The sequence below is a fragment of the Paramormyrops kingsleyae genome, chromosome 8 (genome assembly GCF_048594095.1).
Source record: "Paramormyrops kingsleyae isolate MSU_618 chromosome 8, PKINGS_0.4, whole genome shotgun sequence".
Classification (NCBI taxonomy): Eukaryota; Metazoa; Chordata; class Actinopteri; order Osteoglossiformes; family Mormyridae; genus Paramormyrops; species Paramormyrops kingsleyae.
In genome coordinates this window covers 7,216,772-7,232,786 of record NC_132804.1, presented here as the reverse complement: position 1 = coordinate 7,232,786, position 16,015 = coordinate 7,216,772, and the positions used below count along the sequence as shown (strand labels likewise).

Genomic DNA, 16,015 nt, shown 5'->3' with positions numbered 1-16,015 from the left:
AACTCAAACCATTGTGTTACATACACAGTCACTGTATTTTGGAGGACTGATACGGAAAATAAAATTAATTATTGTGCTGGCTAAATTTGTTAAATAGCATCAATATACAGGAAAATCATTATATATGAGGAGGCAATAAAAAGTACACAATTATGACTAAGAATGATCTACCACAATATTGTCAAAGCTGGAAATAAAATTTTACTTGTATATGGCTTATTGTGCCAATGACACAGTATATTTAGACTGTAGAAGATTTATACCATCACAAGACAATTTCAAGTCGGTAAACTCGATGTTTCAACACTGTTAAATCAAGTTGGTGTAAATCACACACCTAGAGCCAGACCTACTTGATTGTTACCCCTGTCAAAGATGGCGTAGTATTGTCTAATGAAGACGTCACCCAGGATCCAGAGCTGCTCTGTGCCGCCGTAGCCAAAACCAACGCTGCAGCTAGAACTGGACTATAAAGGCAAAGTCAAATGGGCGAAGGTTAATCATTATTTTATTTGTGAAAAAAAATGTCTTGCATTTTTAAGTAAGTATTATGACAAGAAACAGAATAATTAGTAATAGTTGGCTCACTGGATAACGCTGTTGCCTTTTGTCCAAAGTATAACAATGATAAATATAACTAGAATGAAAATTCCTGAAGAAATTTTGAGATGGGCCTATTCTGCTAACCGTGGAAGAGCTGGTGCATCTAATTAATTGGCTGGTCTGTAGTTGGTTGCTAGGTGGTTGCCAGGCATTCCTAGGTGGTTGCTAGGGTATTGCTTTGCAATTGTAGGTGGTTGCTAAGCTGTTCCTAGGTGGTTGCTAGGGTGTCAGAAGGTGTTGTTAGGGTGTCGGTAGCTGGTTGCTAAGGTGTTGCTAGGTGGTTGCTAGGGTGTCAGAAGGCATTGCTGATGTCTTAGTAGCTGGTTGCAAGGTGGTTGCTAGGCGTAGCTAAGTGGTTGCTAGAGTGTTGCTCTGCAATTCTAGGTGGTTGCTAGGGTGTTGCTAGGTGGTTCCTAGGGTGTCGGAAGGCGTTCCTACGGTGTCAGTAGCTGGTTGCTAGGTGGTTGTTAGGCGGTTGCTAGGGTGTTGCTATGCAATTCTAGGTGGATGCTAGGGTGTTGCTAGGTGGTTGCTAGGTGCTGCAAGGTGGTTGCTAGGGTGTCAGAAGGCGTTATTAGGGTCTCAATAGCTGGTTGCTAGGCGTAGCTAGATGGTTGCTATGCAATTTTAAGTGGTTGCAAGGGTGGTTTCGGCTGGTTGCTAAGTGGTTGCTAGGCGTTGCTATGTGGTTGCTATGGTGTTGCTATGCAATTGTAAGTGGTTGCTAGGGTGTCGGAAGGCATTGGTAGGGTTTCGGTAGCTGGTTGCTAGGCATTGCTAGATAGTTGCTAGGGTGTTGCTATGCAATTATAGGTGGTTCCTAGGGTGTTGCATGGTGGTTGCTAGGGTGTCGGAAGGCGTTGGTAGGGTGTTGGTAGCTGGTTGCTAGGCATTGCTAGGCAGTTGCTAGGGTGTTGCTATACAATTCTAGGTGGTTGCTAGGGTGTTGCTAGGTGGTTGCTAGGGTGTTGCTATACAATTCTAGGTGGTTGCTAGGGTATTGCTAGGTGGTTGCTAGGGTGTTGCTAAGGTGTCAGAAGGCATTGCTAGGGTCCCAGTAGCTGGTTGCTAGGTGGTTGCTAGGCATAGCTAAATGGTTGCTAGGCTGTTGCTATGCAATTCTAGGTGGTTGCTAGGGTGTTGCAAGGGTGTCGGAAGACGTTTCTAGGGTGTCAGTAGCTGGTGGCTAGGTGGTTGCTAGGGTGTTGCTATTCAATGCTAAGTGGTTGCTAGGGTGTTGCTAAATGGTTGCTAGGTGCTGCAAGGTGGTTGCTAAGGTGTTGCTAGGTGTTGGGTAATGAGGCCTGAGGTTGATTATTGAGTCTTGTAGCTGGGGCAAGAACACTGGCCGAGTAGGAAAACTTTGACTAAAATGAATTGAAGTGAATGGGAGAGAACGAGGGATGAAAGACGAGTGCGGGTCAAGATGGTGGTCATAAGGTGTTGGGTGATAAGGGCTGATGTTGACTATCAAGTCTTATAGTTGTCGCATGAACAGTGGCCGAGTGGGAGAACTTGGACTGAAATGCATTGAAGTCAATGGGAGAGAACGAGGGATGAAAGATGAGTGCCGGTCAAGATGGTGGTCTTAAAGTGTTGGGTGATGAGGCCTGAGGTTGAATACCGAGTCTTATAGTTGTCATATGAACACTGGCCAAGTGGAAACACTTTGACTGAAGTCAATGGGCCATTCAATGCAATGAAAAAGATCGATCCATATTACTCTTCACATGGTTAGTTAGATATAGGCTAATGCTAGGTAAAAGTTAGCATTCAATGCATTCCTATGGGATTTTTAGTGCGTTTGACCGTGAATAACATCGCCATGGTAACATGATCTGCGGAGAAAAGTAATAGCACACATCACACCATGAAGAACTCACTTTTGATATATAGATTGCCTGGCTGCAGGCTACGGTACGACCCGCATTAATTGTCGAAAATCACAGAAAAATAATAAATAAAGTTTTTTTCGATTTTGAGAGGGAATTGCACGTGATCCGTAAGGAGTACGGACACAATTGATATATCAATCTGTCCGGCTAGGCCAGCACTATGACTTGAGCTCCGTCCATTTCACTGGCTAAACGCAAATTCGGAAAATATAGTTTACTAGGTGAAGAGTAATATGGACCTTTCATTGACATGAATAGGCCCATAATGACAGACAGACAGACAGACAGACAGATAGACAGATAGAGAATTTTACCTGAGATACATAGGCAGAGGCAGGGATTTCGAAGGTGTATCCATTCAAGGAGAAGGTCACATTTGGCATTCTCTGGATGTTGCTGCAGGTCACAGTTACCTGAGGAGAACAGTCCTTCATGTCAGGTCTGTGCATAGAGGGCCCCATGGAGGTCAAAGGCAGAGTAGAAAAAGCCACCTACATCTCCATACTCATCTGTCAGAGCCCCAACCCATGAATTGATGTTTGCGATGTCAGTGCTTGGTCCAACGATTAAAGAGGTTCCTGTATCCACAATTGCCTGGCAACCTCCAGCGCAAGCTACAATGTTTCCATTGACGGTCACACTACAATTGAGAAAATCAATGGTCAGCTAATAAAACCCATAAGTTTGCTATAATCTCTTTCTGAGGCTTTCTATACTTAATGGATATTCTTGGTGCCTAACATATCACAGACGTGTCTTGAGAGAATAGCTCTTCACATAATTTAGCAGGAGAATACTGAGTAAAAAACAAACATTTAACTACTGTGAACATAAATTACACTGGTCAACAAACAATTGCCCACAGGAAGATGTCTTTTATGTATTTTGTTTTGCTGATTTAAGAATTTTTGCTATCACCCATAATTTTTGAGTGACATAAATTTTAGGCTATATTGTTAGTATATAGCCAGTTTTGTCAGCCGGGGGTCGGTCTGCCAGGGCCTCCCTTAGCTGGCACCCAATCCACATAGCACCGAACCCCTGACATTCCTATTGCGGGTGGTGGGCCCACCTGGTGACGGTCCCATGTGACTCTTTCGGGTCAAAGCCCAGCCACCAGGCGCTCTCCAACGGGCCCTTTCCCCAGGCCTGTCTCCAGGGTGGGGCCCTGGTGAACCTAGTCCAGGCGTGGGTAACGAGACCTTGCTGTAATACTCTTTCATCAGGGGTTTTTTAGGATTGCTCTTTGTCTGGCTCCTCACCTGGGACCTTTTTGCCTTAGGAGACCCTACCAGGGGCAATTGCCCCCGACAACCTAGCCCCCAGGGTCACTGAGGCACACAAACCCCTCCACCACGATAAGGTGCCAATCCAAGGAGATGTACCTGAAGGCTCTGGATGCTGTGGGGCTGTCATGGCTGACACGCCTTCTCAACAGTGCATGGAGGTCAGGGACTGGATTGGTATACCGGGGTGGTGGTCCCCTTATTTAAGGAAGGGGACCGGAGAGTGTGTTCCAACTGCAGGGGGATCACACTTCTCAGCCTTCCAGGGTACTGGAGAGGAGGGTGAGATCAAGTCGACTCTCGTATTCAAGAGGAACAATGCGGTTTTCGTCCTGGCCGTGGAACACTGGACCAGCTTAATACCCTTGTGAGGGTACTGGAGGGGGCCTGGGAGTTTGCGCATCCAGTCTACATGTGTTTTGTGGACTTGAAGAAGGCTTACGACCGGGTTCCCCGAGGTGCTCTCTGGGGGGTGCTTTGGGAGTATGGGGTTCGGGGCCCACTACTGTGGGATTGGGTCCCTATATGAACGGAGCAGAAGCTTGGTCCACATTGCCGGAAATAAGTTGGACGTGTTCCCAGTGTGGGTTGGGCTCCGCCAGGGCTGCCCTTTGTTACAGGTGCTGTTTATAATATTTACGAGTCAGGGTAGAAGAGATCGAGAGCCGGACAGATGGATCGGAGCGGCGTCTGAAGTTTTGCAGGCGCATAAACGGTTTGTCGTGAACTGAGCCTGAAAGCAAAGCTCTTGATCTATTGGTCCATCTTCGTTTCTACCATCACCTATGGTCATGAGCTGTGGGTAGTGACCGAAAGAATGAGATTGCAGATACAAGCGGCCGAAATGAGGTTTCTCCGTAAGGTGTCTGAGATCTCCCTTTGAGAAGTTTGGATATCCGGGAGAGTCTCAGGTTCTCCACGACGAAAGGAGCCAGTGGTTTGGACACCTGGCGCGGATGCCTCCTGGGCGGCTACCTAGACAGGTTTTCCGTGTATGTCCTACAGACCCAGGACGCGCTGGAGGGATCATATCTCTTGGCTGGCCTCGGAATGCCTCAGCATCCCCCCCGAAGAGCTGGTCCAGGTGGCTGGGGAGAGGGTGGTCTGGGTATCCCTCCTGAAGCTGCTACCTCTGCGACCCGAACCCCGGACAAGCGGATGGTAATGGATGGATGGATTGTTAGTATATAATTCCTTATTAAGAATGTATGAATAAATCAAAGTTCAGTTTAGAAAAAAAAAATGTTTTGTGAACATTTTTAAGACTTTACAGAAGGGTGCAAAGTACTGTAAGTCTCTATTGGTAGAGTTTACAGGCTGTAACACGTTTGGACATGTTGAGACAGGATCCTGCTCTCTCTCTGATATGGAAAAACGATATCAAGGAAAGCGGAGTCCCAGGATGCTGGCTGACTTCTGCTGGGCCCTTAAGAGGAATGTTTCTGAGGCTAAGTACAGCAGAAAATCATACACTTCTACCTTTTACACGAGTTACTTCCACCATGCACATATACTGTTAATATAAGTATTATGTAAAGTTTGTGTGTCACTCAAAATCCTTACGTGATAGGGAAATTCCAAATTAGGTTTTTAAATTCAGTGCAAAAGTAGTGTAAGATTCACTATTTGTAAGATTTCACTATTTTACTGCTGTTCATTCAGCAGAAGGAAAGTAAAAATTTGTTGACCAATGTTATTTAGAGTGGTCCAATCAGTTGACTGTGTACCAGGGAAAACCACTAATGTATTCTGGAGATAGAGAGATGCTTGTGTCAAAAGAAGCCTTTTAGGCACTATGACCTGTCCATGCTGATTTGCCAGTAGGTCTCAGAGGTGAGTGGCAGCCAGAAGATAGTACCGGTGAAATATGAAGGGTCAATCCCTCCAAAGATGACCACACTGCCTTCCTCAGAATTTCTGCAAGAGAAAACTATTGTTTAGTGTCAGAGCTGCAGTGTTGGGGAAGCTACTTTTACACGGTAGCTTTTCAAACTGCTTATGATTAAAACTAGCTAAGCTACAGCCACGCTACTGTTTTAATATAGTAATTAGCTACACTACAAGCTACAGAGAAAAAGTAGCCAACTACACCGAAGCTATTTCATCGGTTAATATTTAACATTTGTGCTGTAGGATAGGCTACTCTTAAACGAATTTATTAAAGAAATTTATTTTAAAAACGTTAAACATGATGTTATATGTTAATATGAAAATCAGTATACTTTTCCAATGTAATGTCAAATCACAATAAGGTTTCAAAAAAGTTTCTTTGTTTGGTGTAAACCAAGAGTACTTCACAATTACTGTGTGAAAATCAGAAGGGTTACAACAACAAAAAAAAGACAGATTTTGATACCAAAGTGCTCCAAAGCATTTTAATTAAAGTGTCTAAAAAAACCGTTAAGTTTTTCAGCCATTTAACATCCATCCGCAGACTATATATTCAAATAAAACGCACCAATCAGAAACACTATACACTATACAAATACGCATCTTTGCAAAGAAAGAAAAAAATAATATACAGGTCGTTACTGAAGTGTTAATCAGAAGGACATTATAAAACAAAAAACGACCATGATCTGTTCCGATCTGGTTGCAAGTTGGTTCTTTATTTTATACGTAAAATCATATGTACTGTATATTATACTGTGTGATAAAATTATATCTTTAAGTCATATTGTTTGTGTTTTTTCAACCTTTCTATCACAATTTTCATAGTTCATTATTGTTATAACCTTTTTAATCACCATTTCCTTAGTTAATTATTGTTACACGAACGTATACGAACGTACACTGTACGAGGAATAAACGAGCATCTCGCGCTGCCGGTGTTCTGTCGAAAAATACTACCTATCGAGACGTGCTATCGAGCCTTTCTGCGCATGTGCAGGTCCACCGTTTTGGGATTAGGGTTAGGTTTTAGGGGTTAGGGTTAGGGTTAAGGTAAGGGTTTTAGGGGTTTTGGGGGGTTAGGGTTAGGGTAAGAGTTAGGGTTAGGGCTATCTATTAGCACTACGGTAGCATTTTTCGACAAGGCAGCATATATCGACAGAACACCGGCAGTTGGGGCGGAAACTGTCATACACTCACGCGGAGCAACACTTGTGCTACCAGACGCGGCGCAGTCGTGGTCACATATTTCGATACGTTCGTAAAGTCGGTCAGTCGGAAGTTGATGACGACCCGTAACGTTTTTTAAAGGTGTTGCGTTTTGCCACGCTACATCGCTATTTGTAAAAAAAATTAGCTGCTTACTGGAAAAGCCACAGCATTTTAAAAGCAGCTGCACTACTAATAAGCTACTAGAAAAAGTAGTTAAGGTAGTAGCGTCGCTAGTTATAGTATAGCTACTCCTCAACAGCGCATAGCTGTATGATTTCATACCTAGTTCACCAATGGTCAGGCCTCACCTGCTCAGGTAGACAGAGAACAAGCTTTGAGAAACCAGCGTCTGGCTCATCATATTATCAAAGACTGGGGTGGCACCAGATGAAGAAATTGAAGGGAAGGCGAGTCCAAGGATCCCATCAGCTTTCATGTAATACATGAAATCGGCCTCCGTCTCACTCAGACCAAAGATTTGGTTGGGAACGATGATCCCACCAACCTTAGACAGGAAAAAACAGATTATTAACACTGCAGATAAATAGGTTTGCAATGTAATGTCATATGGAGATAAGTGAAGTTTGAATTTGATCCTTAGGGACCATAGTCAAGTTGCAGATTTAGTTTACTCCTTAGCATTATTTAACATAAATAATATGTTGATTTTTTTTAAACATAACGGAAAATGTGTTCCTGATATACAGGAAGTGTCACTGAACATGGCAGTGTCCCAAATGTAAAACTTAGCTGAAGTGCCAAGAAACAGATGCATTAGTTAAAGGTGCCATAGAAGGAAAATCTGACTTTGCCATAGTTGAAAAAGGAGAGTTAAGTACAGTACATGGAAATGACATACAGTACCGTGAATCTCAAACACTGTTGTTCCCTTTTTAAAATATAATTCCTGAATACGTGAAAGTAGGAAGCGTAACGGGCTGTTTTTTGAAATTCCTAGACTGTAACAGTTTTAACCACGCCCCTAAACATGACAGAGTTCTGCAGCAGTGATGGGCAAAATGACTTTTTTGGGGACACAATTCATTTGATTCAATTCAGCTAAAAGATTTGTTCTGATTCGTTCACTGACATGTTCAGTGGCACTTCCTGTTTGCGTAAAATATATCAGGAGCACATCATCCGTTATGTAAAAAAAAAGAAAAATATATTATTTAGGTTAAATAATGCTAAGGAGTAAAGTAAATACCACTAATAAGTCATGTGATAAGAATATTTGTTATTGAATTATAGCCTTCGTTTTTGAATATTGTACCTTAGCGATTCTGTAAGAAACAGTTCATTACATAGTCAACTGACTAGCCCAAATGCTAACAAACCTCAGTTAAAATCGTTTTAGATTGTGAAAATGTTGCATCTTTAAAATCCATCTGCAGCATACAGGTAGCCGCTGTACCTGTAGGCTGTATACTACACCAGTAGATGGTGTATTTCAGTCACAACCGAGCTACAGCTCTCTCATTCAGTAGCCTTTCTGAGTCTCTCATTCACCAACTCGCCCACCAACGAGTTCACTCCTTCGGGTCTCTCATTCAGAACTGAACTAGACTCTCTGTCATTTGTTCACTGTAGGCATATATATTCAGTTGCAGGTTTAGTCTCCAGCCAATCATATGCTCGCTTACAGCACACCCTTACATGCCTCACTGGCTCTCACTGGTCGAGGAGGGACTTCACATCATATCTCTAAGGAAAAGCAGACAAACAAAAAGAACAAATCTTTGCAGGGAAGTGGACGTGAGTGATTAGTGATTAGTTCCTGTAATCCCTGAGAATGATTAAGTCGCAAATGCCGCACCATTATTCTGCAGATATTGTGAAGAATGAAGCGGAGGATGACAATGAAAATGGCAGGCTGTATGCATGAGTGTGTGCCAGGCTGTGATGGGGATGTGGGCTCTTTCCATACCCTACCCAAGGAACCGTACAGGCATGGTTGATGTTCATCTTTAACAGGTAAGTCAGGCATACGTTTCTCAAGACCTCCCATTAACATCTTACATAGTTGGAACTGTTCCGTTGCATGGCTCTAACTGTTTGAGTTGCTAACATTGCTAGCAGCTTGTTTCATTCTAGGGCCATATTATATGGTTGTAAATGGGCACAAACCAAGTTCACATACCTTCTGTGTAAACACCAGAGAACAATTTGAGAAAAGAACTGCATTCTATGGCACTTTTAAGGTGATGAAAAACACAAGACACTATTCTGCTAAAGACAGGCAATAACATCTATAACTACTTGTCATTTGTATCATACTAGATGTTTGCATCTAGTCCATTTTACTTTGGGAAGGGAGGAAAGATTAATGGTTTATGGTACAATATTTGCAGATGATGCTTCATGTTGATGTAATAAGCCTGTGCCAACATAAACTCAGTAGCCAGAACTCGGAGTCTGATGGCTCAGGATAACAGATTTTACATTTCATTCATTCCATACAAATATTTGACATTGAGCAAATATACTAATTGCATAATGTGCAATTAGTAATAATCTGCATGTGAATTTGTTCACCATGTGTAGCCAGCACAACGCTGTGTATCTTAGCACATCGGTTTACCTCAACGGTGTCATATCCCAGCACTCCAGTCATGCTCCCAGTCCCATACTGGATGGCCACTGACTCAGATGTGAACTTGAAAGAGCTGGACCCTTTAGGGTTGAATTTAGCATGGTTGCCTGGAAAAGTCGAAAAACATATCTGCTTGAAGGATTTTTTACTTTGAATTTTTTATCTAAATTGATGGACAGATAAAATTGTGATTAGGGATTTGAACTTTTGAAAAAAAAATCTAAGACCAATGTAATCATACTTTTTGGGTGGTACTATAGAAATACTGGTTTGTGAGGTCACTCAGTACATAAATCCTACTCTTGCTGCTGTGTTGCATAAATTTCTGCAGCTGCCAGAACTATGAACTAATGTGACTGCTACTGTATGTCATGGATTATATTCTTACCTCCTCTGCGACTCTGCTACCTCACTGGGACAAGCATGAATCATGGGAGCCTTTAAACATGGACCCAACACAGGACAGCACTATAGAAATGACAGAGACTTGACCCGTAACCAAGGCAACAATGATAGCCCTCACTCACTGCAAGCCGGGCTGGAGCAGTAGATGGATGGTACCCATAGGTTGGAGGATCCAGTGTCAAAGATGACAGTGAAGGACTGTGGTGGATTTCCAATGGAGATGACACCATAGTATGACAGCTGTACAGGAAGAAAGATACTGGAAGTTTATCACAAGTATCAGATGTGTGGTTATTGTTTTAACTATACATCTCTCTATTACATATAATTATTTAATTAACAATAAAAGTTTTATTTTTTAAAATCAAATTTGTTATGAATAACAGCTGTATTAAGCATACGTTTCTCTTAGAAACACACTGATATAGTCAGTTAAATGTTCAAGCCGTGATTTAGAAAAAATAAGAATCAATGATTTGAGTTAAGTTAAATAAGTTGAGTTAAATAAGGCTCAGTCAAGTTCTATTCATGATGTCAAGAATGAGCTCCCGAACTCTTGAACTCTCCCGAAGGTCTTGCCTTTATTCAGTAAATCAGCTGTCAGAGATGGGCGGTATTTCAATTAAATGTACTTAAAATACATATTTAATCCATCCATCCATCCATCCATCCATTATTGTAACCGCTTAATCCCCACTGGGGTTGCGGAGGGCCGGAGCCTATCCTGGGAACAACGGGCGCAGGCGGGCACCAACCCTGGGCAGGTGCCAACACACTGCAGACATATTTAATCACTTTTAAGTATTTTGTAATTTGTATTTTTCTGGACGGAAAAATAATCAGATGTAAATTGTAACAAAAAGCTTTGAGAGATTGTATTTTATGTATTTAAAATACTTAATGAAATATATCATTTAATTTATTTATGCCTCCTTATGTGTGCACACACCAGCAACCCTGTCCGCTGTTGCCACTAATTCTGTGGGAAACACTGGATATAAGTTTAACGCCTGTAAATCACAATGTTATTATTCCATCTAAAGTTAGAGCGAGTTGTATATTTTGTAAGTACTACACATTACTAAGTATTTCTCATGTACCGTTACTATTTCACACGTACTTTTGTATTTTCAAATGACAAATTACTTGTATTTTAATTAAATACATTTTCTCACAGCAGTATTTTTTATTTTGTTGCATTTGATGAGCAAGTATTCGTAATTTGAAACAATATAGTTTTGATGCATTTGTCCCCATCTCTGTCAAATGTTCAGCTATACAAACACATCGTCTATATGCAAAATTTACACTTCTAATTATATAAAATGTTTAAATTTTAACAGTCATTTATAATGACTGACATTTGAAGTGGACATAAAGGAAATGGAAGGACTTTAATCCCAGCTCATATACACTCAGTGACAAAAAGGTTAAGCACCCAGAAGTAGTGGTCCGATTTGCATGTAATTTGTTACACGTGCAGACCAGCGATGGGTATGTAAATGATTCGATTTCCAAGAAGTTGGCACGTCTAGTCACCAGACACAGAGGTTGCCTCATGGATACATTAGACAGCATTACCAGCACTTGACGGAGTTTGATAGGGGTCGCATTGTGGGTTTGCATGAGGCTGGGTGGTCGTATCGTGCAATTGCCTGGCATGTGGAGCATGCAGATGTCACAGTCGCCCGATGTTGGAACCAATGGGCACATGAGGGCACCCACACACGTCATGAAGGTTCCGGTCGCCCAAACCATGACCACACAAAGCGAGGATCATAGTATTGTGCGCCAAGCATTACAGAACCCCATGACATCTGTACCTGCCATCCGGGCACAGGTACTGGACTGGCATCAGCCAGTCTACGAGTTTACTGTCCCATGCATAGGCTGCCATTAACACCAGCACAGAGACGGCTACATTTGGAGTGGAGCGGAAACTGGAAGGCATGGACTGATGACAAGTGGCGTCAAACCATGTTCAGTGATGAATCGTGTGTTCATATGGTGGCTCTAAGGTGACAGGACCAATCCTGCCGATGTTGTGGAGAGACACCGGCGTTACTCCTGGCATCATGGTATAGGGAGCCATAGGGTAAGACTTCATGTCATCTCTGCTAGTGATTCGGGGGACCCTGACAGCACAGTGTTACATCACTGACATCCTGCATCCGCATGTCTTACCCCTCCTGACACAGCACCCTGGTACAGTCTTTCAACAAGACAACGCCTTTCCACACAGGGCACATGTGTCTATGGACTGTCTGCGTCATGCTGAGGTCCTCCTGTGGCCAGCCAGGTCCCCCAGTCTTTCCCCAATCGAACATGTGTGGGATCAGCTGACGTCAACTCAGACCCAGTGCCAATCTGCAGGATCTCGAGGGCCAGTTACAACAGCTGTGGGCCGACTTGCTGCAGGAGATACAGCCGCTGTACGACTCCCTTCCGCACCGTATCGCCTCATGGATCCAGGTCTGGGGGGTGCCACATCCTACTGACATGGGACCAGCAGTGTGCCCATACTGCCAACTCTTGTTGTCTATTTGATCTGATATTATAATCATTGCGATACAGTCACATGACCTTTCACCACGTGCAGATTAATTTCATTTCCACCACTCCGTCTAGGTGCTTAACTTTTTTTGTTACTGAGTGTATTTTTAAAAATGTAATTCTGTATTTTCATTAAGATTGTTCGTCACTTACATCAATTACACCTCATCCTAACCCTGCTTTATTCATCCAGTCATTCTCTAATAGCTTAACCCGGTCAGGGACCTTACCAGGAAGCCTGGAGTCTATCACAGGCACCACAGGGTACAGAGCTGGGGTACACCCTGGACAGTCCACCTCAGAGCACGTACAGGGGGAAACTGAAGTGCCCAGAGAAAACCCACACAAACCAGTGGGAACATGCAAGGTTCACCTATTCCGAGCAGAGATTCAAACCCCCGGTCTTGGAGGGATGAGGCAGTTGTCCTGTAACATTAGCCTTTTTTGACAAATTCCTGATGCATCTGTCTACCTGGTAAATTACTTCTAAAAATACAGGCAGTCCCTGGCTTAACAATGTCTGATTTATGTACAACTTGTGCTTACGAACAAACTGCCATAAAGACTAAAATATAAAAAATTCCGGCTCAATACATTGTTTCGTAATAACGAACATACGCACTACTTTGTGACACTCATGAAAACATTATTAGGCTTCAGTGGTTTGTTGGGTACAGTGCAGTACTGTCTGTAATTGCTTTTATTATTATTGTATTATTATTATGTATTGTACTGCATTATTATTTTTCCGACTTGCCTAGAAAGTCGACTCAAAGACAGACAATCTTATTCATAAGCTGCAGACAACCTGTGTCTCATATATAGTACCTGTAGTATACAATCCTAACTCCTGATTAAACTGCTTATTATTCACCCCTCATCTTCTAAATATCTGCCTGTTCTATAATTGTGCCCAGGGCCATTACTAGACATTTATCTTTACTGGGGCACAGCCCACCCCTCCCCCCACACACATTAGTCAAATAATGTTTTTTTACTGTTTAACAGATGTGCTATACAGTGTGCTATACAGTGTGCTATACAGTGTGCTATTTGAACTTCCCTTGCTTAGCCCACAGTTAATGCCACTGCCATGCTGATGTTCATCTACAGGAGTCAATAATATCTGAGTCGAATTGAAATCAAAATAAGATCATCAGCATTATTTAAAAACTTCAGTGACGTCATGTTGTTATTCCTTAATCCTGATTCTTGTTTCACATGCCGATACACTGATTACTGTGTGCGTGTTGCAGTGCACTGGATACGAGATTTATACTGCAGTGCAGGGACAGTAATCAGTGCACCCTGGAGTACTGACCCGGACTGCAAGGTGCATGCCTCAGCTTGTACTATGGGTTAAACTGTGTTTCTTTGACATTGTCGATTAGAAAAAAATCCATTATTTTCCCGTGACAATCGTCTTAAATTAATACACTGCCAAATATAGGAGCTTGCTAAAACTCGCCCGTGAGATTTTACTGGGGCACAGCAGATCAGTACTGGCCACATACCCCAGTGACTGTGCCCATGTGTTTTTGTGCCTCTTCAGCTGCACAATTTGTGTTTCCTATGAATGTAGCTGCCTTTCAGACAGACCGGAAAGCCATTGATTCAGTCTGAGATTTTAGAATTCATAAAGGTCACTTACGTCAGCATCGTTGGTCATTTGTTCAGTGCCAGCAGAGTTGCTGGTAAACTTGACCATAGGGTTGTAGGGGTGTTTCTTCCTAAACTCCTCCCACAGTCCCTGCTCCTGCAGCACCTCCCTCGCCGTCTTTCCCTTTTTCAGCGGAATCCTGCAAGTACATCACAGTCATATTAGCCTGGCTGTGCTCCAACACATTACCACGAAACACTCAAAGAATTTCAGGTGTACCCTGACTCTTCGTTAAAAACCCTTAAAATTGTCAGATTCACCCTGCTGAATCTTAACACTTCATTATGGCTAAGTTGGACGTAACAGCAGACTTGAAACTATCAAACTACAGTTTCTGCAAGAATGTAAATAATTCAAAGAGGTAGAATGAAGGTCTTACTTGTGCAGGCACTCGGAGAGGGCCACGAGGGCGAACAGCAGAAAGGCTAGCTTCATCGTGACTGTGTCCACTAGTCTTCACTGGGCGACTGCGGACTCTGGCTTTGCTCTGGCTCTTATATACTGGGTCACTGTTTACTCACTTCTTTATCTGGGCGGTAAGAAAAACAGCGCAAGCTTTCATTGAGAAGTAAACAGTTTGGGGCAGTAATGACAGCAGGAATCCTCATTGCGCTTGAAAAAATATCAATTGAACATTCTTATACTGATAGTGCATAATAATAATGAATATTATTAATGTATTACGGGATATGCAGTGTGTCCCTGTGAGCCTGAGGAAATGAATCTCCAAGGGAAATTGCCATTTAAAAAATACAGTGAAAACAACTGCGTTTGATCAGTGGGAAAATGGGACCTTTGGAAAACACAGTAGTAGCTGATGGTACAAGCCAAGGTACATGCTTACTGTACTTAGTCTTGCTGCTTTTCCTGGAAGTTAGTGTCAGAAATTGACAGCATCAGCAGTCCCCGTATCCTGCACTTTGTGGCATCACCCACGCGCTTGCTGTGATCCTGCATCAGATAATTTGTTGGATAATTATGCACAAAGATGGATGGAAGAACAAGAATTATGTAGCCTTAAAAATAGGGGGGGAGGGGGGGCTTTTGCTTCCTGGGCTATACTCAAGGGTGTGAGTGTGGTTTCAACACTGGTATAGACCAAATCAGCCTCGAACCTCCCGCCCTCCTTAACACACACAGTACTCCTGCAATATTGGTTAGGACATGCGCCTATTGTCCATATCCAAATCTACGCCCTTTGTTATGCTGCAGTATCACCGGGCCCTGTTGTCGTATTTGGGGATGGGTTTCTTGGAATTGTAATGCACTGGGCTAACATTCATAATTTATTGAGCACACAAAACTTTGGCCTTCCCTTTTAAACAAATGTTCTCTGATAAATCTGATTGTTAATCAGAACATTAATCAGTCACATTCATTATCAGGAGAGGGATGACAAGGTGGTTGCAAAACCTGTGTATTGCCATAATATTAATCCATCCAACCATCTTCTGGCTGCTTCTCCTGGTTGGGGAGGGAGTGGCCTGTATCCCAGGCATCATTGGCCAGAAAACTGGGGTACAGCATGGACAGAATGCCAGTCCATTGCAAAGGACATACAGTCACAAACACAATCACACACTATGGGCAATTGACCTAAGTGTGTGTACAGTATTTGGACGGTGTGACGAAACACAGGGATAACCTAAAAACTTTAGGTGGAACCACCTGACTGCTGTGTCATCCTTCTATACCAGGGGTGGGCAGTCTTATGCAGAAAGGGCCGCTGTGTATGCGGATATTCGCTGCAACTCCCTAATTAGATTACTAATTTGAGGACTGACTGACTGAAGAGTCCTCACACCTGGGTTTGAACAGCTGACCTAAAGGTTTTCCCAAAAATCTGCATACACACCGGCCCACCTGTGCTCTATAACAATTTTTTTTTTCTCAAAACAATTAACATCAAGAGTCTGGA

General features: G+C 42.7%; 1 protein-coding gene across 1 annotated transcript; it reads right to left on the bottom strand.

Moving 5' to 3' along the window:
* Nucleotides 1-19: 19 nt before the first annotated feature.
* On the bottom strand, nucleotides 20-14,560 carry LOC111855041 (pepsin A-like). The gene is made up of 9 exons (XM_023833643.2): nucleotides 14,477-14,560; nucleotides 14,089-14,236; nucleotides 10,007-10,124; nucleotides 9,468-9,586; nucleotides 7,195-7,391; nucleotides 5,585-5,701; nucleotides 2,994-3,138; nucleotides 2,813-2,911; nucleotides 20-467 (listed from the first exon to the last, which is right to left on the bottom strand). The coding sequence occupies exons 1-9, from the start codon at nucleotides 14,530-14,532 to the stop codon at nucleotides 330-332; spliced, it is 1,137 nt and encodes a 378-aa protein (XP_023689411.2). The 5' UTR covers nucleotides 14,533-14,560; the 3' UTR covers nucleotides 20-329.
* Nucleotides 14,561-16,015: the final 1,455 nt, after the last annotated feature.